The sequence below is a fragment of the Macrotis lagotis genome, chromosome 1, assembly GCF_037893015.1.
Source record: "Macrotis lagotis isolate mMagLag1 chromosome 1, bilby.v1.9.chrom.fasta, whole genome shotgun sequence".
NCBI classification, from domain to species: domain Eukaryota; kingdom Metazoa; phylum Chordata; class Mammalia; order Peramelemorphia; family Peramelidae; genus Macrotis; species Macrotis lagotis.
In genome coordinates, this window is record NC_133658.1 from 670,763,527 (window position 1) to 670,787,654 (window position 24,128).

General features: G+C 36.9%; 1 protein-coding gene across 1 annotated transcript in view; it reads right to left on the reverse strand.

The window, feature by feature from the left end:
• The window catches only part of ITGAV (integrin subunit alpha V), a 149,421-nt gene extending 134,304 nt beyond the window's left edge, over nucleotides 1–15,117 (reverse strand). The window contains exon 1 of the mRNA XM_074215544.1: nucleotides 14,896–15,117. Within this exon, the coding sequence (XP_074071645.1) occupies nucleotides 14,896–15,101 (206 nt within the window). The 5' untranslated portion in view covers nucleotides 15,102–15,117. The remainder of the gene's footprint in view (nucleotides 1–14,895) is intronic.
• Nucleotides 15,118–24,128: the final 9,011 nt, after the last annotated feature.

Below are 24,128 nucleotides of genomic sequence, written 5' to 3' on the forward strand. Positions count from 1 at the left end.
AACAAGTATATATATATATATAAAAGTATAAATGCACATATAAAGTTACATGCATGTGTGTGTGTATGTGTGTGTTTGTGTGTGTGTGATTAACTAACTTGTCAGTACTCTGGTACAAATACCCTATCTATTAGATACCTTCTAAGGATAAAATGAGATATTAGTAAAAAATGTTAGAATTTCAATTTATTAATAATTATTAATAATTATTCTCTGAAGAAATAGAAAATTACAAATGCTATAGGTTCTGAGACAAGAGGCTTTTTATGTCCTTCCCAAAAGATCTGTAACAACTAGGTAGATTAGCAAATAGGACTTCAAAAAAGGTATATAATAATCAACCATCAAGTTTTCATAAGACTCAAGGACTGGAGTTTGATATGTAGATGTTAGGTATAATAAAGATAGCTTCCAATGACTTGGAGCATGGTAGAAGCCTCCATTCACTCCCTTTTCTCACAACTAGTCTAATCTCTTTTAAAGAACTATGTTCTTGGTAAAATCACGATGCTAACCATGTTCTAGAGTGGCAGAACACACAGAAGGATTGAGTGAAACAGTTTTCCAGCCCAAGATAACTTGGTAAATCCACAGGAAAATTCTATTCCACTGGAATGGGGGTTGGAAAGAGCCCCAGTACAGTCAGGCAACACTGGAGCAAACCAGTTCCAGCCTTTCAGGAACAGGCCACCAGGTGACTGAATCCCAGGAATGGTCAGAATCAACTGGATGGTCAGCACCAGAGTGAGTAGGAGTTCAGGCCAGCACAGGCCTCAGAGAAACCCCACTTGGTAACCCACAGGGGCACCCAGCAGCTGCTTCCAGAGCTCTCAGGCTGAAGATGAGGGTGGGGGCAGGAGAGACTGCAAAGGTCTCTTTGCTATCCCTGGGACAGGCAGGCCTCTGCTGCTTTGCCCACACTTAAATCTAGGGCCCAGTTTGGGTCCCCCAATGCCATAGAGCAGCGATTCTCCTCACAGGTCCAAGGCAGAAAAGAATGTCTGTGATCATCCACAGACCAGAGAACAGGCCAGGAGAACAGGCAGAGACTCTTATAAGACACTGGAGGAATCAAGGTCTCTGGGAAGATGTCCCAAGACTCCCCCAAAAATTTTGGAAGTATATTAAAATCAGATTATAGGCTGGGGAAAATGAGCAAAGAACAGAAAAAAAAAGAATCTGACCATTACACTGATGCCATGGAGAATCAAAATATACATTCAGATGATGACAAAAATTAAAGTTTCTGTATCCAAAAACCTCCAAGAAAAATAAGAATTGGTATCAGGCAATGAAAGAGCTCAAAAAAAAAGACTTTGAAAGGCAAAGGGAGATAGAGGAAAAATTGGAAAGAAAAATGAGAGCAATGCAGGAAAATCATGAAAACCAATTCAGTAGCTTGGTGAAGGAAATACAAAAAAATACCAAAGAAAATAACATGTTAAAAATCAATTTAGGTCAAATGGAAAAGGCAGTCTAAAAGGTCAATGAAAAGAATGCCTTAAAAAAGTAGAAAAGGATAAGAAAGTTCTCTGAAGACAATAACTCCTTCAAATGTAGAGTGCTATTGAGAGAAACATGACTTTTTGAGAAATCAAGAAATAATAAAACAAAACCAAAAGAATGAAAAATAGAAGACGGTGCAAAATGTCTCATTGATAAAACAAGTGATGTAAAAAATACATCTAGTAGAGATCATTTAAAAATTATTAGTCTACCTGAATGTCATGACCAGGAAAAGAGAAAATACCACAAAAAGCCAGAAACAATTTAATTACTGTGGTGCTACAGTCAGGATTACACAGGATTTGGCAGCATCTACATTAAGGGCTAAAAGGATTTAGAATATGATATTCCAGAAGGCAAAAGAGTGTGGATTACAACTGGGAATCAATTACCCAGCAAAACTGAACATCCTCCTTTGGGGAAAAGATGGACATTCAGTGAAATAAGGGATTTTCAAATTTTCCTGTTGAAAAGACTAGAGATGAACAGAAAGTTTGATCTTCAAGTACATGACTCAGGTGAAGCATAGAGAAGGTGGACAGGAAAGGCTAATTATAAGGTATTTAATGAGGTTGATAACCCATATGAATAACCCATATGAACCTTCTCATTTATAAGAACAGTTAGAAGGAGCATATATAGACAAGGCACAGGAGGGAGTTGAATATAATAGTATAATATAGTATAGTGATGGAGTCAATGGGTGAAAAAAGAATGTACTGGGTGAAAGGGAAAGGAAAGGTAGAGTGGGCTAAAATATTTCAAGTAAAAGAGTCAAGAAAGTTTTTGCAATGAAGTAGAAAGGGAAATGATGAGGGGGAATGAGTTAGTCTACATTCTCATCAGAAATGGTTCAGAAAGAAAATAAGATACACACTCAAATAGAGTATAGAAATCTATCTTACCCTGGGGGGGGGGGGGAGAAAGGACTGGGAGAAAGGGGACAAAGGGAGGGGAGGGGTGGGAGTAGGTGATAGAAGAGAGAGAAATCATAGGAGAGGATAGTCAAATACAACACATTTCTGAGGAGAGTGGGTCAGGAATCCAGAGAAGAGAATAAATGGGAGTGGGGAGGAATAGAATGGAATGAAAAAGAGTTAACAATAGCAATTGTGGGGGGAAAAAAAACATTGAAGCAACTTCTCTGATAGATTTATAATAAAGAATGTTACTCATCCCAGAGTCAGAGCCAATGGCATCTGAACACAAACTGAAGTACAGTTTTTTTTACTCTCATTTTATTTCTCTTGAGGTTTCTCTATTTTTTTTAGGGAGAGGAGAGTTTATGTTTACTTTCACAAGATTATTGTAGTCATGTGAAAATAAATAAATCATTAAAAAAAAAAGAACTATGTACTCTTTATTACCCCTAATGACTAATGCCATTAATTCTAGTACTTGGGAAATTTTCAGGAAGAGAAGGAAATTGAGTAACCAAACAGTCTGCAATCATTACATGGGAATGAAGGATAAATTAAAGGAAGGAGAATAAGAGAATATCAAAAAAAGTAATAGGATCCCTTTCTACTCAGTTTCCCATCTTTAACTGCTCTTTAAATGTAAAGCCTTTAGGAATGTGACCTTCCTAGCTATCAAGCATAGGAAGGTTGCTAAACAATGATTGCATTTTTTCAAACTCTGCAAATAAACAAAATTATTCAGTAGTGGCACCTCCAAGATAAAGCATTTAGAATTTGTTTAGTTGATTCTGTTGCTGGGAAGATTGAGAGGTCTAGATGGTAAAAAGAATTCACAAATAGTTTATTATATAAGCCTGCAAAGTTTACAAATTTAAACCTTTTCTCCTCCTGGAGAAGCAGCAAGCAGTTTGTAAATTGCTTGAGGGAAGGAGTGAATGACAAAAGGCTAGGAGAGGCTTGAGTGAGTGAGAAAAAGAGAGACAGTCAGAAAGAATTAGACAGGAGAACTGACTGGGCTAAATGAGTCTACCTGCCAGGAGGGAAGTCTTTGGCAGACTTTCAAGTCTTGCCCACTCTCTGGGTATAAAAGTGTCAGGGAAATATGGGCAAAGGGGGAAATCCCTCCCCCTCTACTGACTGAAATCAGGTAAAAGGCTGGAAGTTGGGGGTGGGGGGGTGGGGGTTGGAAATGAAGAGAGGTCAGGAATTTACATATAACAATGGAAGAATAGGAGTCAATTTACATCACAGGCACAGATAACATTTCCTTACAAGGCAGAATTTAAGTGTAAAAGATTTCAAAATTTGTTTCCAATTACAATGTTCCCTATGTCCATAACTCCCTGCATAATTCTATTTATGACTATAAATCTAGAAAAGATCAATGGGGGCGGCTAGGTGGCACAGTGGATAAAGCACCGGCCTTGGAGGAGTACCTGGGTTCAAATCTGGTCTCAGACACTTAATAATTACTTAGTTGTGTGGCCTTGGGCAAGCCACTTAACCCCATTGCCTTGCAAAAACTAAAAAAAAAAAAAAAAAAAAAAAAAAAAAAAGATCAATGGCATTTTAAAAAGTAGAATATGTGTACAAAGGAGAGGAGGAGACAATCAAAGTTAGACAATCAAGAGTTAGGCAATCTGACTAACTCCCATATCCTATGACCCAAACTAGACTTCTTACCCATCCCTCACCTAGTGCTTTCCCCCTGCCTATCCTCCATCCTTAAAATGTACTCATTTCTCAACTCCATTTCTTGTAATTTATAGTTTTTCTGGGGCACTAATGGTGGAGTTGTGAACTGATCCAGTCATTCTGGAGAGCAATTTGGAATAATGTCCAAAGGGAAATGAAATCAGCAATACCACTACTAAATCTATCTCCCAAAGAGATCATAAAAAAAGAGAAAAAGATCCACATATACAAAAATATTTATAGCAGTTCTCTTTGAAATGACAAAGAACTGGAAATTGAGGGGATGTCTATCAATTGGGGAATGGCTAAACAAATTGTGTTATATGAATGTGATGGATACTATAGCACTATAAAAAATTCATGAATAGGTAGACTTCTCGACATACTTACATGAACTGATGGTGAGGGAAGTAAGTAGAACCAGAAGAACATTGTACACATGAGCAGTAACATTGTGTGATGATTAAATATGATGGACTTAGCTCTTTTCAGCAGTATAATTATCAATGACAATTTTAAAGAACTTGTGATGGAAAATACCATCCACATTCAGAGAAAGAACTGTGGAAAATAAATAAAGACCAAAGCTTACTATTTTCCATTTTAAAATTTTGTTTTGGGGGCAGCTAGGTGGTGCAGTGGATAGAGCACCGGCCCTGGGGTCAGGAGTACCTGAGTTCAAATTCAGCCTCAGACACTTAATAATTACCTAGCTGTGTGACCTTGGGCAAACCACTTAACCCCATTTATCTTGCAAAAGAAAAATTTAAAAAAAGAGAGAGAAAAATAAATTTTGTTTTATGCATTTGGTTTTTTAAATTTCTTATGGTTTTTTGGTTCCCTTTTGTTCTGATTCTTCATTCACAACATGACTAATGCAGAAATATGTTTAACATACTTATACATGTATAACCTATATTAGATTACTCACTTATTAAGGGGAGGGGAAAGGACAAAGAGGGAAGGGAAGAAATGTGGAACTTAAAATCTTACCAAAAAAAAATAAATGAATGAAAATTATCTTTACAGATTAAAACAATAAATTTTTTAAAAAAGAATTTGTAGTTTTCCACAAACTAAAGCACTACTATCCACATGGAATTTTTTCTGATCCCTTCACTTGTTAGAAGCAATTCCCCAAATTACTTTATAACTGTTACTTACACATGTATGTTTTCTCCCTCAAATGAGACTGAAGTTCCACGAGGGCAGAGACTATGGAAATTGTCTATTTTTAGTGTATCTGTCAGAGTTTAGTACATAGTAGATGTTAAACAAAAGTTTGGAGATTAATTGATGGAAGAGCTCTGAAATTTTGCCAATGTGGATACTTCATGTACCAACACAGATTAAAATTCCTCTGGGGTTCAGTAAACCATTTTATGACTTGCTGCAATTTAAAATTCCATCCCCTAGTGACCTATCTTCAGGTGAAAACTCTGAATTTAACTGGGTTGGTCCTTGGATAAAAGTCACAAAGCCTGTCAAAGACTTTTTAGATTGGCAGAAATTATATTCAGATCTTATCCTCTTCTGGAAGCCAGGATGATATCCATAGCAGTAAAACATCACAACAGAGTTTTAGTGAACAAACAAAATCAATAAAAATAGCAGCAAACATTTATCAAGCCCCTATTCTGTTTCAGGTACTATCCTAAGTGCTGAGGATACAAAGCAGACAAAAACAGCCTTTGCCCTAAGGAGATCTCATTGACAATCTGCAAACACCTATCATGTTAAAAGAACAGATAAATGCACATGCTATACTTGTTCTTTGCCTTCTCATCTAAATTGGTCCTTGACCAATAACAATTGTCAGTAATAACTAATCTTAAGAAATTTGCTTTAAGGATGGTCATAAATGAAAAAGATGACCCCACATACCATGTTACAAAATGGATAGAAAACAAGATGATAATAACATCAAATCAATAGAGATTAACTCTCCAAGTATAAGATTATTTACTTTGGATCTTTTCTTACAAAGGGTATTTACAAACATATATAAGACAATGTGGTATAATGGAAAGAACATAGGCAATAAAGTCTGAGAACGTCTTTATATCCCACTTCTGACAACTGGGTGACTTTTGACAAGTCATTTAATTTCTCTATGTCTCAATTTCCTCATCTCTAAAATAAGGGAGGGTTGTACTAAATAGACTCTGTGATCCTTTCCAGCTTTAGATCTATAACATGCCAGGTTAGAATTTTCCATCTTGGAGAACATCATTAAAAACAGCCTAGGGGTGGCTAGGTGGCACAGTGGATAGAGCACCAGCCCTGGAGTCAGGAGTACCTGAGTTCAAATCCGACCTCAGACACTTAATAATTACCTGAGTGGCCTTGGGCAAGCCACTTTAAACCCATTGCCTTGAAAAAAAAATCTAAAAAAAACCCAACCTAGATAATTTCAATTACATTAAATTTAAAAGCTTTTGCACAGACAAAACCACTATAACCAAGATCAAAAGAAATATAGCAAATTGTGAAACAATTTGTACAACCAGTATATTTCTAAAATATACAGACAACTGAGTCAAATTAAAAAAAAAAAACAAGCCATTCCCCAATTGACAAATAGTCAAAGGACATGCAAAGGCAATTTATTTCCAGATGTGGAAATCAAAGTGATCCATAGTTACATGAAAAAATTGCTCTAAATCATTACTTATTAGCGAAATGCAAATTAAAGCATCTCTGAAGTACCACCTCACACCTCTCAGACTGACCAATATGGCCAGAAAGGAAAATGATCAATGTTGGAAGGGATAGGGGAAATCTGGGACACTAATACATTGTTGGTGGAGCTGTGAACTCATCCAACCTTTCTAGAGAACAATTTGGAATTACACCCAAAGAGCAACAAAAATGTGCATACCCTTTGATCCAACAATACCACTACTGGGTCTTTACCCTGAAGAGATAATGAAAAAGGATAAAAGCATCACTTGTACAAAAATATTCAAAGCAGCCCTGTTTGTGGTGGCAAAGAATTGGAAACTGAGTGAATGTCCATCAATTGGGGAATGGCTTAATAAACTGTAGTATATGTATGTAATAGGACACTATTATTCTGTTAGAAACCAGGAGGGATGGGAATTCAGGGAAGCTTGGAAGGATTTGCAATGAACTGATGCTGAGAGAGATGAGCAGAACCAGAAGAATATTGTACACCCTAACAGCAACGTGGGAGTGATAATCAACTTTAATGGACTTGCCCATTCCATCAGTGCAACAATTGGGCACAATTCTGGGATATCTGCAATGGAGAAAACCATCTGTATCCAGAGAAAGAATTGTGAAGTTTGAACAAAGATCAAAGACTACTACCTTTAATTTTTAAAAAATGTTAGCTTACTTTGTAATTTTGCTCTTATACTTTATTTTTTTTTTTCCCTTAAGGATATGATTTCTCTCTCATCACATTCAACTTAGATCAATGCATACCATGGAAACAATGTTAAGATTAACAGACTGCCTTCTGGGGTGGGGGTGGGGAGATTGGGGGAAAATTATAAAATTCAATCTTTACAGGTGATTTAGGCAGGGGAATGTATTACCCATTTTATTCTTCAGTGAATCATTACATTTTAGGCAAAATATGATTTTAAAGAAACTGTATCACACAAAAAAGGAAGAAGAACATTTCTTTAAAAGCTGTTTGAAATATTCACAAATTAGTACAAATTTTGTCTAAAGTGTTGTGCTTCTTGGTCACATGGAAAACATGCCAACTTGTTGCTGCTTGGTTGCATGGAAAACAAGCCAACTTAAAACTTAAGTCAGACAAATATTTATCCTAGAAAGAAAATTACCAAGTACATAATAGAATACCTAAACACAGATTTTCCTCTCGTCTTCCCATCTCTCTTAACATACATCTGACATCAATTCTATTTATAGCAGAAAAATACACATATTTACATAATCTTTCAACCTCCCTATGTTCAAAATGCAAACTTAATTCTAGTCTAAATCAATATGGGAGTTATAGAATGGCCCTATCTGACAGCAATTTCACATTTGGGGAAGATAGCATGGTAGCATTTATATGGTATCAACTTGTGCCAGGCCCTATTTTAAGAGATTTACAAACATCTCATTTGATTCTCACAACAATTCTACAAGATAGGTGCTCTTTTCCCCTTTTTTTACAACTGAGGCAACTGAATCAAATAAAAGTTAAGTGACTTGTTCAAGGTCACATAGTTATTCCTTGTCACATGTTAAATCTGAAATCAAGTCTTTCTGACTCAAGATCTTAATACTCTATCCCTTGAGCCACCTAGCTCTCTGGAACGCCACTCAGCAGTTCCCAGTAGAAAATTTAGTCATCATATTTCTTATTCTCTCTGGTATGCATATGTTAGATACCAAGGGAATTCTAATGTCCTTCCCAACTCAAAAGATTATAGAGAGCTCTTTTAGCCTTCAAAGTTTTATGAACATTATAGATGGAAAACGTTCACATTAAGCTACTTTACATGAGAAACTATATTTACTAAGGAGCCTAAAATGCAAAGAAAACCTTATTCTCTAGCTAGATTATGTACCACACCTAAGGAAAACAACAGTGCAGCTGCCCTCATGGAATTATGTTTAGCAGTAGATTTTGTAGGAAATCAAAGATTTAAAAAATTTAGGATTAGATTTTTTCAAAACTTCACCAAAATAGTATCATAATAACCAGATAAGAGTCCTGGTTCTGAACCAAGAGGATATGTGATCTTAAAGAAAAACTTTTTATGACAACTTTTATAATGATCACAATAATATAATGGTTAAAAATACTAATAAAACGACTGTCAAATTTTCTGCGTAAACATTTATACCTTGGAAATTTACAAATGTCATAAATCAAGACTTGACTTAAAGTTTTGTTGATTGTTTAAATGTAAAAAATTGATGGAGAAAAATGTTAATAATGCATATTGAACTGAAAGTGTGTTTAAAAAACACACCACTATTAATAAAAGCACTTACATAAAACTTTTAAGATTTGCAGTGTTTATATAGTTATCACATTTGATTCTTACATTCTATAAGACTCTAGAGAAACATGGAAGGAATTATAGGATCTGATGCTGAGGGAAAGGAGCAAAACCAAGAGAACAATGTATACATTAACAACAGCACTGTGAAATGATCAACCGTGATCAATGCAGCTGCCCTTAGCAGTTCAGAGAGCTAGGACAAAACAAAACAAAACAAGATCCTTCAGAATCTGAGGAATCTGAGGAACACTACATTCATTTTTTTTAAAAAAATATATTTCTTGTGTATTTCTTTCCCTTAGTCCTGATTCCTCATACCAAAAATTGCTAACCTGTAAATATATTGAAGATAAATGTGTATGTAAAATATTAAACTGACTGTTTGCCACTGGGGGTGGGGGGTGGGAAGAGAGGGTGGAAGGAAATTTTGTAACTTAGAAATATGCATAGGCATATGAATGAATGTTAAAAAAAACCTTTTCTAACATGTATTTGGGAAAGCAAAACATCAATAAAGAAATTAATTTTTTTTAAAAAAATTGACTCTTACAACAGTCAGGTAGCCACTACTATTAACCCATTTTACAGATGAAGAAAATGAGGTTGAAAGAAGTAAAATTACTTGCCCAGGTTCTCATGGCTATAGAAGTCTGAAGCAGGATTGTAACTCAGTAACATCCACTGAGATCACCTACATTCCTACATTGAGAAAAGACATTAGAAGTCTAAACAATGCTATAACATAGCAATTTCAAGGCACTAATTTTGAAAAATGCCTTCTGCTTCTCAGAGAAAGTGAACCAAAGGTAGGGGAAAAAGGCACACATTTTCAGATGAGGGCAATATATTTTAATTAGCCTCCTTTGCTAAAAGAGGGAGAGTATTTAAGGCATCATTTCATAAAATCAAAAACCATTTTATATCTCTAAGACTTTCCCGATAAAACAAATTGCTTTAGATGGCCTCTAAGGTTTCCCTCTAGCACTAAAGTTCTGATACTCTTTTCTTTACCATCAACAAAGATGTCTTCTGTCAAAAATATAAAAGGTTGTAATATAACATGAAAAATTTCTGTTTGCTTTCACTAATTGTCTCTTTAATGAATATGAAAACATTTCCAATGTAGCTAGACTTGTCAGCATTTTTATTTTGCCATTTTATTAGCTTTCATTCTTGTTGTGATGTATTGTTAGGCTCTCTAACCTACAAACCAAGTAACATATACAAGTTTTTATGCAAAGAACTGACTCACTTTTAATCTTTCCAAGTTCCAAGAAGTCACACAATTTCCTGTTAAGTCTCAAGGTGTCTACAGCAAACTAATTTTTAAACTTATAATTTAGGATCATACAAAAATGTGAAAGATACTTTTCCTACCTTGTAATTTGATTGTAGGTGGCATTAAACTACAGGTAAACAATCATCAACAAGGACTTGTTTTTAACAATTTCAAATCAAAAATTCACAAAATATTGCTTTAACCAATTTATTGCCATTAGTCACACTCCAATACTTATGGGATGTGAAAGTCTCCCTGGGTTCTTGAACACTATACCCAGAAGAACAGAGACTTGAATAAGTCCTAGTAAGCTAGAAAGACTGGAAGCACCAAGCAATATGTACTGTCTAAAGGCTGGCCTATCTAAATAATGGGAACTTCTTCATCCAAAAGTTAGCCAACAGGTGATGGACTTTTTTTTTAAAAAAAAGAAAAGCAACATAGAAAAATTACTGAAAACAGAAAGATTGCAGTTTATCTCAGAGGAAATGACATCGTTTGATGAAATAATTAGATATTACTGACTCAGACTTAAATAGTGTCATCTGTTCTCTTTTTATCATAGCTTAGTGAATAAAATATACACCATTATATATAGTAAAGTCTAACTTCACGAATTAATATTGTAGAAAATTTTCTCCTAACGTAGATAGCAACAACTCACTAATTTCAATCTTAAGAGTTGCCTAGGGTATTGAGAGGTTTGGTGCCAGTTCAGGGTCACACAGCTAATGTATAACTGAGTCAAGATTTTAAGTTTTACTGTCTCCAAAGCCACTTTATGAAATAAACAGGCAGTTGTTATTGTTCAGTCATCTTCAACTCTTGATGACCCAGGATGAAGTTTTCTTGGCAAAAGACACTAGAGTGGTTTGCCATTTCCTTCTTCAGTAGATTAGGCAAACAGAGGTTAAGTGACTTCCTTAAGGTCACACAGTATCTGTGGTCACATTTGAACTCTCCCTGAATACAGGTCCAGTTCTCTATGTACTGAGCTACCTAGCTGCCACAAATAACCAGTGCTTAATAGAAACTTAATAATAGTGAAAATACTACATATGTATTCCGAGAACCTAACTTTGAACCTTAACTCTGCTATTGACTACCCATATCTTGTACAATAAATATGATGTTTCAACAACAATTTCATAATCTTTGAAATTAAGAGTAACACTAAATGGTCCCTAGAGGTCCTTTGACTTACAGATACAGTGAACATTTGATTTGCTCTAATTGCCTCTATTTGACAACTGAAATAACATGACCCAGACTGAATTAAACCTAATGTACTTAACTGTATGATCTTTCTTTTTCCTTACTTGCCAGTACCCCATAAGAATATAGAGTGTAATTCTTCTCTTTAGGCTCCAGAACATATTAAAACTCTTGTGATTGCTCCAAACACAAATTTTCTCAAGTTTACTCTACAAATTCTTCAAGACATTCAAGTACACAGGACTGCTTAGCAGTAGCCATGCTACAAGTCATATATTTATTAAGAAATTCAAGAAAATCTGAAGACAGTAGAAATTACCCTGTAGTACTATAATATAATAATGAATTAATCAGTCAATCAAAAACTATTATTACCCAGCCTATAAGATAATATTCTAAGTATTAAGGATTAAATATATGCATATACATACAGATAGTTCTTTCTTTTCTCATTTCTTTTTGGCTATAAAAGCCTATGATTTTTCTAATTCTATCAATTGTTTTATTAGTTTATTATAGCACTAAGTGTGAGGTTTGAATAGGAAAAAATATTTTTGATTTCTACCCCTTACTATCATATAGCCACTCTCACAAAGAATATATTTGATAAATTACAGAATTAATTGCCTTTACAGGTGTCAACACCAAGAATATGGTCACATTTTTTTTGAAACTGGACAAATTTGATATCTACTAAACCAATATCAAAAGCCACAAATTTCAAAGAAAATGAAATATATGTCAACTTAAAATTATTTTCATTAAGATTTTTTTCAATTTTATCACTTTTATTAACTTTAATTTTATATCAGAATCTATTTCCTAGAGCTATGATGTTTTAAAATTTCCTTTTCTTTTATGTTCCATTCAAATTTTTTTATATTAATACTTATATTTTCAATTTTCATGGCTACATCTTCCAAAATATCATCACTAGTATTATCCCCAAATGCAAAATTCTCGCAAAGAAAAATTCTGTGACTTGTCCAATATTACAAATAGACAACAGAAGATTTGGATTAAAATTTAGTATTAAGCATCAGGGTCAGAATTATTAGTTTCCTAACTAATCCAGTTTGCCTTTTCTCTGGAGACAAAAAGACTAGGAATGCATGGATTTTCTTTCCTTCATCCCTACCTTTGGTAGCTGTGTTTTATTTCATGCAAATAGTTTTAAGACTACACAGGAATTAATTCAGTAAAGGTATTAAAACACCAACATCCCTCTAACTCAATAAAAAGGATTTTTTTAAAAAAAATACCACTATTTGAATAGTGAATTAAGAAATATTTTTATCATAATTTGTGAAAGTATATTATATTATTTTATAGTATTTTTTTCTTAAGAGGGAAAGAGTTTAGGTGTGATGTTTAAAAGACACTCTTAGATTCTTTCTCATCTGAACTTCACAATATCCCAATTTTAGAGATTTGACAATTGGTAAAAAAAAAAAAGTATATCAAATTCAGGTTATTCCACCACTGAAGATGTCTTCAGTGGAGTCTTATGATCATAACTTTAACATTGGAAAGAAGGCTTAAAGATCCTTGAATCCATGAGGCAAACAGTATATTTCCATAGACCAGAATTAGTCACAGTATCTGGATGTCATAGTCATTGTTGCCAACATAACCAGATTTTTTAAATGGAAATAAGTTTTCAAAAGTTCACAAAGTTTTATCAACCTCTTCTATCTTTCCACCTAATTCACAAGACCTAGTGGAAAATTAACAAGATAATATCTGCAAAATATACTACTCAAAAAGAATTTAAATTCTAACGTAACAAGTGTTCTCATTGCAGTATTAGATAGCTACATGCTTTAAAACTTTTGGAATTTCTATACAAAGTGAAGCTCTTAAAAAGAGCCTCTTGGCAACAATAAAACCCTGTATGAACAAGAGATAAATATGAAAAATGGTTTGATACCAAAATAAGAGGCAAGGATGAATAATATTGAATCAAAAGAGAAAGTAGAAATAAAGAATACAAATGTTACACAATTTAGTCCAATTTATGTGCATCACTTTGCAAAGGTAATCAATATCGAAAACTCCAAATATATTTTTTAATTAAAACAAGAGTTGACAGCAGGTTTTTCTATTCTTTTTTTAATAACAGTGGTTCAGACTACCTCCATCTGAACAGACTGATTATTAAATAAATGTCATTCAAAGAAATGACACGGGAGAAGCTGATGGGTTTGTTTTTTAGTACTACGATAGACAATGGAAAAAATCCTTAATGATTAGACTACGGTCAAATATGTCCATCATCAAGACAGGTACAAATGTAAAATAATAATATAGGCCTCTTCTCGAGTCTGCTATTTAAAATTATCTCTGGTAAATGAAAATGCATCATGAATATTCCCTCTGAAATAGTATAAGCAATATTCTTGGTTGAGAAAACAAAGAATGGACATAAAAATGTTTCATGTATCAAATTTTCAGAAAGAATCCTAAACAGTTGTAAGTTTTATAAATTGGATCTAAAGGATGATAGAGTGTATGTCCTTATAAAAATCAATACTTCCACATGAATATCCAAGGCATGTTTTCCTAACAAACAGTAAGCATTTGAAAAAGAATCAGCTTTGGACTAAATACTAATAACAATTGTTACAATGCCTAAAATTTCACCTCTACAATTAAATTCTCAAACCAAGAAGATACCAGCAAATTCACCTAGAGAGAAAATGTAACAAGTACCCACATTCTTTGAAAACAATGACTTCAAATTGTGTATTCAATCCATCTGCCCAACCTCAAATCTGTAAAAGCCTGGAAGTTCTAGAGATAAGGCATGAAGTACTTAGTGTAACAATGTAGCTATTGTTAGATTTCTGACAGTGTGGGAGAGGGATGGAAAAGAGAAAGAGAATCCAGAAAAGAACACAGTCCAGCAAAAGAGATAGGGGGGAAAACACGGTACCCCTCTTCTGGGAAACCAGTAAAAGAGAGGGATTGTTGAAAAGTTGGAGAAGTGAAAAGGAGGGGTCTGAGTGAGAAAGTAACCCCAGTCCCTACCACTAGCAGAAGGGGCGCGGAATGTGAGTCGAACTAAATAGTCTTTGTTGAACTTTCACTTGTTTTCGAGTGTAAAACTGAGACCAGGAGATCTCACCCACCCTCACCTCCCATTTTCCTTTGTGGGGGACGCTCTAGTCAAGCCCCAAGAGTCGGAACAGGATTAGTAGACCTGCCTAGAACCTAGGGCAGAGGGCGTAGAAAGAAGTGAGAGAGAAAAAGGAAGACTCCCAACTAAATTGCGGCCACTTACGAGGAAGAGTCTGGGGCGAAGAAATCCACCGCAAAGCCGAAATAACTTCCCTCGGGGCCAGAATACTCGGCAGGACTCTCCACATCCAGGTTGAAGGCGAGGCAGAGAGGTGGCGGCAGCAGCAGCAGGAGGCCCGGGAGAAGGAGGTGGAGGAGCGGTAGAGGCAGAAGCCGCCGCCGCCGCCGCCTCCCCAGCCACGGGGCCATCTCTGAAGTGGCGCGGCTCGGCTCTGGTCTCCGCGCCCCAGGCACCCCCTCCTCGGCCGCAGCTGCTCCGCGCCCCCCGACGCCCCTGCTACAAAGGAGCTCGGGCCAAGTTTCCCCCCGCGCCGGCCACGGAAGAGAGAGAGGAGGGCAGCGCTGGCTCCAGCGTCCACTAGGGAGGGCAGCTCTCCCCGCTGGGGACGGTGCTCCCTGGGGATCGCTGCGTGGGCTGGAGCTCCGAGCGGCCCTCCTCGTCAGTCCTCTGTCCCTGCCACACAGCTGCCCCCCAATCCCGTCCCTCCGGGCCTCCCCGTTGCTCTTAGCCGGTGCTTAACTTTCTGAGGCCGGCAGGGAACTAACTGACCTGGGCGCGGGGGGACATCCCGGCCTGGGTGCAACAGCGGCTGAGAAGAGTAGGCGGAGAAGGGAGAGGAGGAGGAGGAGCTGATGGCTCCGGGGTGGTGGAGGAAGTGGAGGAGGCAGGGAAGGCGGCCATCCGACTGGCAAGAACCCTGCAAACTTCCGTGCCGAGTGCTGGCTGTTTCCTAAACCCGGCAGGGCTGGGGCTGGGGCTCGCCGAGCTCGCACGGCCTTCTTCTGTCCCGCAGCTGCCAAAGGAAGAAGTGGAAATGGGATCGGAGAGGAGACTAGCTGTTTATTCTGAGCCCTAAAGGGTCAACTAGAAAGGATCGGGGAGGGGGTGCTGCAGAGTAGAACACTGGCAGGGCAGGAGGACCCCAGGGAACAGATTGCTTTTTCTATAGTGGTTAAGAACTGGGGGTGCACCTCCACCTCTCTGATTTTCTGCACTTTGACAGCCCAAGGAGGTGTGATGAGAAGAAACTCACAAACAAAATTCAACTTATATTTTTAATATTTAATTCTAGAGAGTTTAGTAATAATAAAGAGAAAGCACAAATAGAAGCTAGCGGTTGTATAGGTGTGATGAAATAACCAAGGAATTTTTGTCTTCTCAACCAAGGCTAGAGCCTATCGATTGAATCTATCTTATTTATCACAAGTAGTCTTATGATCATCAGTATGCTATACATCTTGACAACCAAGACGTAGAGCTAAGAGACCTTTGAGAGACTCCAACCCACCACATTTTGCCTAGAGAAGTTATAACCTAACCAAGATCATTGTGGTAATATGCCTGTTCCAGGCTAGGTCTTAGGATCATTCATCGAAGCTGAAGGGAACCTCAGAGACCACCTAATGCAAGTCCCTCCATTTAAAAAGAAGAAAATTAAAACCCAGAGACCTTGTGACTTGTCCAAGGTCACACAGATAAGTACCAAAAGTACAATTTAAACCCAGATCTCTCTACTCCTTTACTGTAATTTCAAAAGAAGCATTCTTTTAGTTTAAGCAATCAGTAAAAAAAAAAATTATTAAATTTCTATGTACCAGGAACTGAAGGAGGCTTTGATTCCATGATAAAAATGAAACATTTCTTTCTCTGAAGTTTACCAAAGTTCTGTCCTCTTGGGAAACAGCCAGGATCCTGCAGAAAAGTGTATATATAGTACTGGCCAGCAAGAACCCCTCCCTTCATTCCTCTAAATCACACTGGATACTGGTAGATTGAGTATCTAGAGGTGTTATTTGCTGTAATTCTCAAAGGGGTAATTCTGTGGATGGTTTTTCTACTAATAAAGTAAATTATAAACCCCTATGAGTTTGTTTCTGCTTAATAAGCATCATGGAGAAATTCTTCAGCAAGGGCTATCCAATGGCAAAACACCTCTCACCCCCAAATCAATGTGCACTCTTCTACAAATACATACAGAATCCATGAGGTGGGGTACAAGTAGGGAGAATGACATGAATTTAGCATATACATAGCATATACATATAGGGGAAATATGTGATCAAAGCAACTCACAATTCCCAAATTTCAAGCTTGATATCCTTTTTCTTTTAAAAATTTTTTTGTTTTGTTTTGTTTTTTGATTCAGTTTTTTTTAGTCATGTTAGACTCTTTACAACCAAGTGAAGCTCTGTCTATGGGATCTTCTTGGCAAAATTACTGGAGTGGTTTGCCATTTCTTTACCTAGTGGCAAACAGAAGCTAAGTGGCTTGCCCAGGGTCACAAACTAGGAAGTTTCCAAAGTTTTCTCATGAAGTTAAATGGATATCTGTGATATACAGGTTAAGTACATTGTTCAGTAGAGCTAGCATTTTGTAGGGTACAATTAAAGCACTGGAGATGGGAAACAGGAATTAGCAAATTATCTATATCTGATCTATAATATGATGTAGAAGACTTGAACTGAGTATTAAAAATTTTTTTACTGGGGGTGGTTAGGTGGTGCAGTGGATAGCACACTGGCCCTGGAGTCAGGAGTTAACCTGAGTTCAAATCTGGCCTCAGACACTTAATAATCACCTAGCTGTGTGGCTTTGGGCAAGCCACTCAACCCCATTTGCCCTGCAAAAAACCTAAAAAAAACAAAACACCAATCTCTAACCTGGAAGTAACAGAGCAGGTCAGTAATCAAGTAACAGTTTAATTACTTTTATTGCAAGGAATAGATTTACAAATTGGGATTTCTACTAATTGTGTAGTGGATGAGAGTTGGGATCTCCAATAGAGATTGAGAGGTCTTGAATTAGTGAATGAGTTCACATACTCCCTGGGATTTATTTAAAACTGCTCAGGATTTATAATAGATTGCTGCAAAGTATAAAGATTAAAAACTTTCTTCCTCCAGAGAAGCAACTGACACTTTGATGACAGGAGTGAATAACAAAAGACTCAGCTAGGTTGCTTGGGAGATAGAGACAAAGATAAGGAGAGAAAAAGACTGGGAGAGCTGACTGGGACTGGGAGGCAGCAATGCCTTCAAGGGGAGTTAAGCCAAGCTTTTATAGTCTTGCCCATTATCTGGGTACTAAGGGCAAAGGGGAACTCCCTCTTCCCCTTAAGGTGGCCAAAACTAGATAAAAAGGTTGGAAACTGGAGATTGGGAATAAGGAGATGCTACAAATTTTACATTTAACTAAGGAACAATAGGAGTAATTTACATCTCAGGAACAGATAACATTTTACCAAAATTTAACAACATAAAAGATTTCAGATTTTGTTTCTAATTACAAATTTCCTATGTTCATAATTCTGTGCATCAATTGGAGCTCCACTTTACTGTAGTGGAAGCTAAGAATAAATAAACAGGATCTTAAGAGGGAAGGGAGGAGGAAGATCAATCACAAAACAATCAGTTTTAGGGTTTGAGTGATCTTCCTAGGACTAGTCCATCAATACAGGACAATACAACTGTTACAGTAGCCATGACCATCCAAGGTCCTCCAGGCTTATGGGAATGACCCAGTTGATTATTCAGTCTTGGGGGTACTCCATTATTTTGCTTGTGTACAGAACAAAATCACTTCACTTATCACAGACAAGGACAGGTCAGAGAAAGAATACAGACTTGTCAGGATTAGTGATTGCTCCAGGCTGCTTTGATCTTGCTGATTCCCAGGGCAGTCGGCCAAGGGAACTCTGTGAAATTATTAGTATGTTCCTTATACATATCAATATGAAAATCATAATTCTTTGTTAACATGAGTTTTAAAGGAAATAAGGGCTCTAAGGCAGAGAGAATTTATTTCAAGCATAGTAAAAACTTCTGTAAAGAAATAAAGAGAAGTGATGTATCTTTTTTATGAGGTAGCACTAGCTTTTATTTTTTTTAGGTTTTTGCAAGGCAATGGGGTTAAGTGGCTTGCCCAAGGCCACACAGCTAGGTAATTATTAAGTGTCTGAGGTGGGATTTGAACTCAGGTACTCCTGACTCCAGGGCTGGTGCTCTATCCACTGTGCCATCTAGCTGCCCCTAGCACTAGCTTTTGATGAACCATCAAACTCATATGGTGGTGTAACATAATTATGTTGGAAAAGTAGATGTTAACAGTTTTCTCAAATGATAAAGGAGTTTGTATTTTGTTTTGTTCACTAGAGTTTACTAAGCAAGAAAATGGCATGGACAGACTTATGTCAATTATTATGAAGCTTTTACAAAGTTCAGGCAAGAAGAGAAAAAGGTATACTAGGGTCATAGGTGGGTGAATAGAAAGAAGGAGATGATACTAGAAATATTACTTACTATGAGATATTTTAGTACAAAAACTCATTTCTCAGTATAATTTCATAAATTACATTTATGTAAATCTTCTAATGTCACTTTTCATATCTGTTCCCAATACAAAAGGTTTCACTTTCAATCATAAACTTAGGATAATGTCCTGCTATGGCTAATAGTATAACTTTTTCATGTTAACAATATTGACATCTTTTAAAAATTGGTTTTTGATGACAGTTATTTTAAAAGCCAGCTTGCCCTAAATAAGTTCTTGAACCTGCCTGGGGGTGGGGGAGGGGGAAAAGATCATGAAATATGTTCTATTATAAATATTTAGAAAGTGTTAGGGGCCAATATGCTTACCTTATACTCTTCATTTAACTTGATAGTCTTTCCAAAGTACTATTTAATCAGCCATTCAGTCAATATAAGCACCACCAATGTGCCAGGCAAAAGTTTTTAATGAAATTTGTGCTGTTATTTATTCTTTATGATTCATCCACTTCCTAAAAATGTAATACTTCATTACACAGTTGCCAAAGTTTTATTTACAAGACATAGACTGGATCTTGACATTTCTCTACTCAAAAAAAATAAAACCTAAAACTTCTTCTGGAATGGATCCCTCCTCACTCCTGCCTCATGGAATATTTCCTTCAAAATTCAACCCAAGAGCTACTTTCTACATAATGCCTTTACTGATACCCCCAAATGCCTTAAATTTACTTGGTTTGATTTTGTATTTATTTTTATATGCATGTTTTCCCCAATAGTGTGGAAGCCCTTTGAAATCAAGGACTTTTTTAGTTGTCTGTGTGTGGAAGAGTAGATAAAGCACTAAGGAATGGGAATCAGGAAAAATCAGCTTCCTGAGTTCAAATCTGTCCTCAGATGATTACTTACAGTATAACCCTAGCCTAGTAACTTAGCGCTGCCTGCCTCAGTTTCCTCACCTGTAAAATGGACTGGAGAAGGAAATGGCAAAGCACTCCAGTAGCTTTGCCAAGAAAACCCCAAATGGGATCCCAAAGAAGGGGAAACAGCTCAACATGAATATATCTAGAACCTGGCCTATACAAGGCACTTTGTAATGTTGATTTTGCATATCACTCATATAATTAACTGGATAACCATTATTGTATTTCACTACTAGGAGAACTTTCTAGTTTTAGACACATAGGGAAAATTATCAATATAATAATCAATTGTAAGTTTTGCTAAGGTCTCTTAATAGTTTTCATCAAAACCATAATCAAATTACCATCCATTTGTATAGTGTTACCTATCTAGGATTGTACTTTGTGTATGTCCAAAACTCCAGCTAGACTGGAGAATGTCTTTGTAATCACAAATGCCTGATCCTTATGCAATTGCTATGCCTCAAATTCCCTCCATCCTCCTCCATGCATTTCTTCTTTTGGAAAATTTTTCCCATCTTCTAAAGACAAGATTAAATGCTACTTCTTTTTGAAGAAAGGAAATAAGGGCTCTAATGCAGAAAGTCTTTTCTGATTTCCCTTCCATTTACCCATTTTACCAAGTTGATAATATCCCTGCCCATTGAATCTAGCATAGCATTTTGCACATCTTGTATATAAGATACTATCTTTTCATACTGTTACAGACAGGCATTTATTTATTTATTATCCTGTAGATAATAATGTTTATTTTACTAAGTTCTATCATCTGTAGCTCTCAACACAATAATCATCAACTTCCAATGACTGACCACATACAAACCTGACAGTAAAAATGATTAGATTACTTAGAATAAAGTTGAGCTGTACCACCAATCCATTCACCATCCACCAACATCTGATACTCTTCTTTAGCATTTCAAAGGGTAAGGGGTAAAAATGTCAAATGACATTCTCCTTAATACCATTAAGTTTAGTAGTATCAAACTTCATGGAAACAACCATTGCAATACATAGAAATATTTATTACAAACAGACTAGTTGTTCCAAAAAGAAATTTTCTTGTATTAGAACAAAAATAAAAAACAAAACATAGGTACTATTAACCTCAAAAGGAAATGAGAAGACATCAGCAACTATTGAACCATTTAACTATTCTTTCATCTCAAAAAAACTCATTATATGCGTGAAGAATATCCTTAATGAAACTATAAAAAGAAGACTTTTGCAGAGGATATTCTTTAACCATAAAATAGGGGGTTTTGTTTTTTGTTTTTTTTATTTTTTGGAGGGCAAGCATATATTTGGCATTTGAACAACATGGCAGCTCACTATAGTGGGCTTTGAATGCTTGGCAGTTCAGCTGAAGGAAGGACCTTATCTTGCCAAGTGTATCTTCAGAATCTTCCAAAAATAATTCAAATTGAAGAGATTTGATTTCCTGGCATGGTGCTAGTACACTGTCCAGGTTTCATAGGTATATACCTATGATGACAGCACAAAAATTCATTACAAAAAATTTTAGAGTTTTGTGTGTGTGCATGTATTTATCCTTTATGAAACTATAATGATTTTCTCTAACATATCTCACTTTCAGGGGCAGCTAGGTGGCACAGTAGATAAAGCACCCGCCCTGGACTCAGGTAGTACCTGGGTTCAAATCTGGTCTCAGACAATAATTACCTAGCTGTGTGGCCTTGGGCAAGCCACTTAAACTCCATTTGCCCTGCAAAAACCTAAAAAAAAAAAAATCCAAAAACATATCTCGATTTCAGTCTTCCAGTTAACCAACAAGCATAAAGACTAGAATTTATTGGATGTTGATTACAAAAAAAAATGACTAGGTAAAACAGAACATAGTCTTAAAATCTCTATTCTGTTGCTTACTTAAGCTTTCTTAATCATCAGTTCTTTGATAAAGGCAACTACAGAGATTACTTTATTTTTTGATCATCTGATGAATAATGTGAAGCATAAAATCAAAAAATAAATGTGTCTCAAAGGAATAAAGCACTTCATGGAAGATGACCTGTGCAAGGCCTCAATGCAAGTTGCATTCTCTATATAGGGTGAAGCTCTCCAAAAAATTCTATTTGTTGATTATATAATGACATCAGGTCCTGGAGAAATAGAGAAACTCTTCAATGAAATGTAATACAGACAGTAACTAACATAGTATAAATGGAAAGTATGGCACATCAAAAATCAAAAGTAAATTTGATTTATTAATTATAAATTATAATTTATAAAGATCAAATGAGACTTGAAAGAAGAGATACAAGAAGATAATCCCAGTACTCCTTCATGGTGGTGGGAGGTTCATATTACACATTTTTGTGCTTTTTTTCAATATATCAATCAAATGTGCTGACTTTTTTTTCCTCTCCCAAATAATATATTATTTGTCATATGGGATGACTCTCAGGGAAGGGGAGGGGAAGGAACAAATAGAATACTATGATGATGTAAAAAAACAAGAAATTATCAATGAAAATATTTTAAATGATGTAACTACCCCACTTATCACTTTGCTAAGATGAGGTGTGGTAAAAAAGCTATATTTTTGTTATTACTTTTATCTTGACAATCTCAAACTCATAAACCCTTAATGACTATTTTTGCATACTCATTTTCTTCCAACTCCCTCATTTGATTTTCAAAGTCTTTTTTGAGCTCTGTCATGGCCTGAACCCAATTTCTGTTTTTCTTGGAGTCTTTAGATGCAGGAGCTTGTGCTTCCTCATCTTCAGACTGAGTGTTTTGATCCTTCTTGGGCTCATATGCAAAATATTTCTCAATGGTCTTCCTCTTGTTTCTCTGCTTGCTCATTTTCCCAGCCTGGGCCTGGTTTTGGGGTACTTCCTGAGCTCTTGGGACACTCCCACAAGGGTCTCAGTGTGTGAGGCTCTGTCCTCCCTCCTGGTCTGTGTATGACCATAAGCGCCCTCCCTCTGCCACGGGGCTGAGGTGGGGGGGGGGGGGGGCTCTGCTGTTCCATTGCGGGGCCTAGACAGCGATCAGGATCTGAATCTGGTCAGAGCCCCAGAGTCCTGTTCCAGGGTCAGAGGACAGAGCTCTGCAGTCTCTCTCTTCACTCTCCTCCCTAGGTTCAATGGGCTCATGCCCTGGGGGCTCCTGCTTACCAGCTCCTCCTGCTTCTGTTCCTGGATCTGGGCTGCTCTGGCCAGGCTGCTCTCTGTGTGCCCTGAGGGCTGGGCTCCACATGCTCACTCTGGCAGAGGTCCCCCGCTGTTCCCCCACTTTGTGCCCGGTGCTCCCTGGGGTGCAGCTCAGGAGACTCTCCCGCTGCTGTGAGCTGGGGCTCCCAGAGCCCTGGGTCTGCCTCCGGGAGGCTGAAGTTCTTTGGCTCTGGCGGGCCACCCCTCCAGTGGGCCGCCCCTCCAACCCCGGGGAGCAGAGCCTTTCTGCTCTTTTCCGGGTTACCTTGAGTAGGAGAACTGCCTCACAGGGTCCCTCTGTGGGTTCTGTCTCTTGAAAGTTTAGTTAGAGTCCTTAGTTTCGAAGTTTTATCAGAGAGTGCCTAAGACTCGATCCCTTCTTGTAGCCATCTTGGCTCCACCCCTTTGCATACTCATTACAGTAGTGATATTCAAACCTGTCCATAAAGAATCCCCCAAATCTAACTCTCCAAATTTATCACTGAACCACAGTGTGAAGCAAGTTAGTCTCCTTCTTGTCCCTTGAACATTCTTACTTTTTATTTGTGTCCATCCTGTGACCCTTGTTCAGAACACCTCCCTGTTCTATGAAGACTTCCTTTAACAACCTACAATGAGTTATTCCTTCTATGAATTCTCATAGCCACTACCATTTAGGATTTGTGTGTTAAGACAGTTATGTGGTGAAGGGGTTAGAGCACTGGACCTAGAGTCAGTAAGAGTCTGTATTCAACTCCGGACTGCTACCAAATATGGGACCCAAGACAAGTTACTTAACATCTTGTTTGTCTCATTTCCTCATCTGCAAAATAGGAATAATAATAACATTTGCCTCCCAGGAGTGC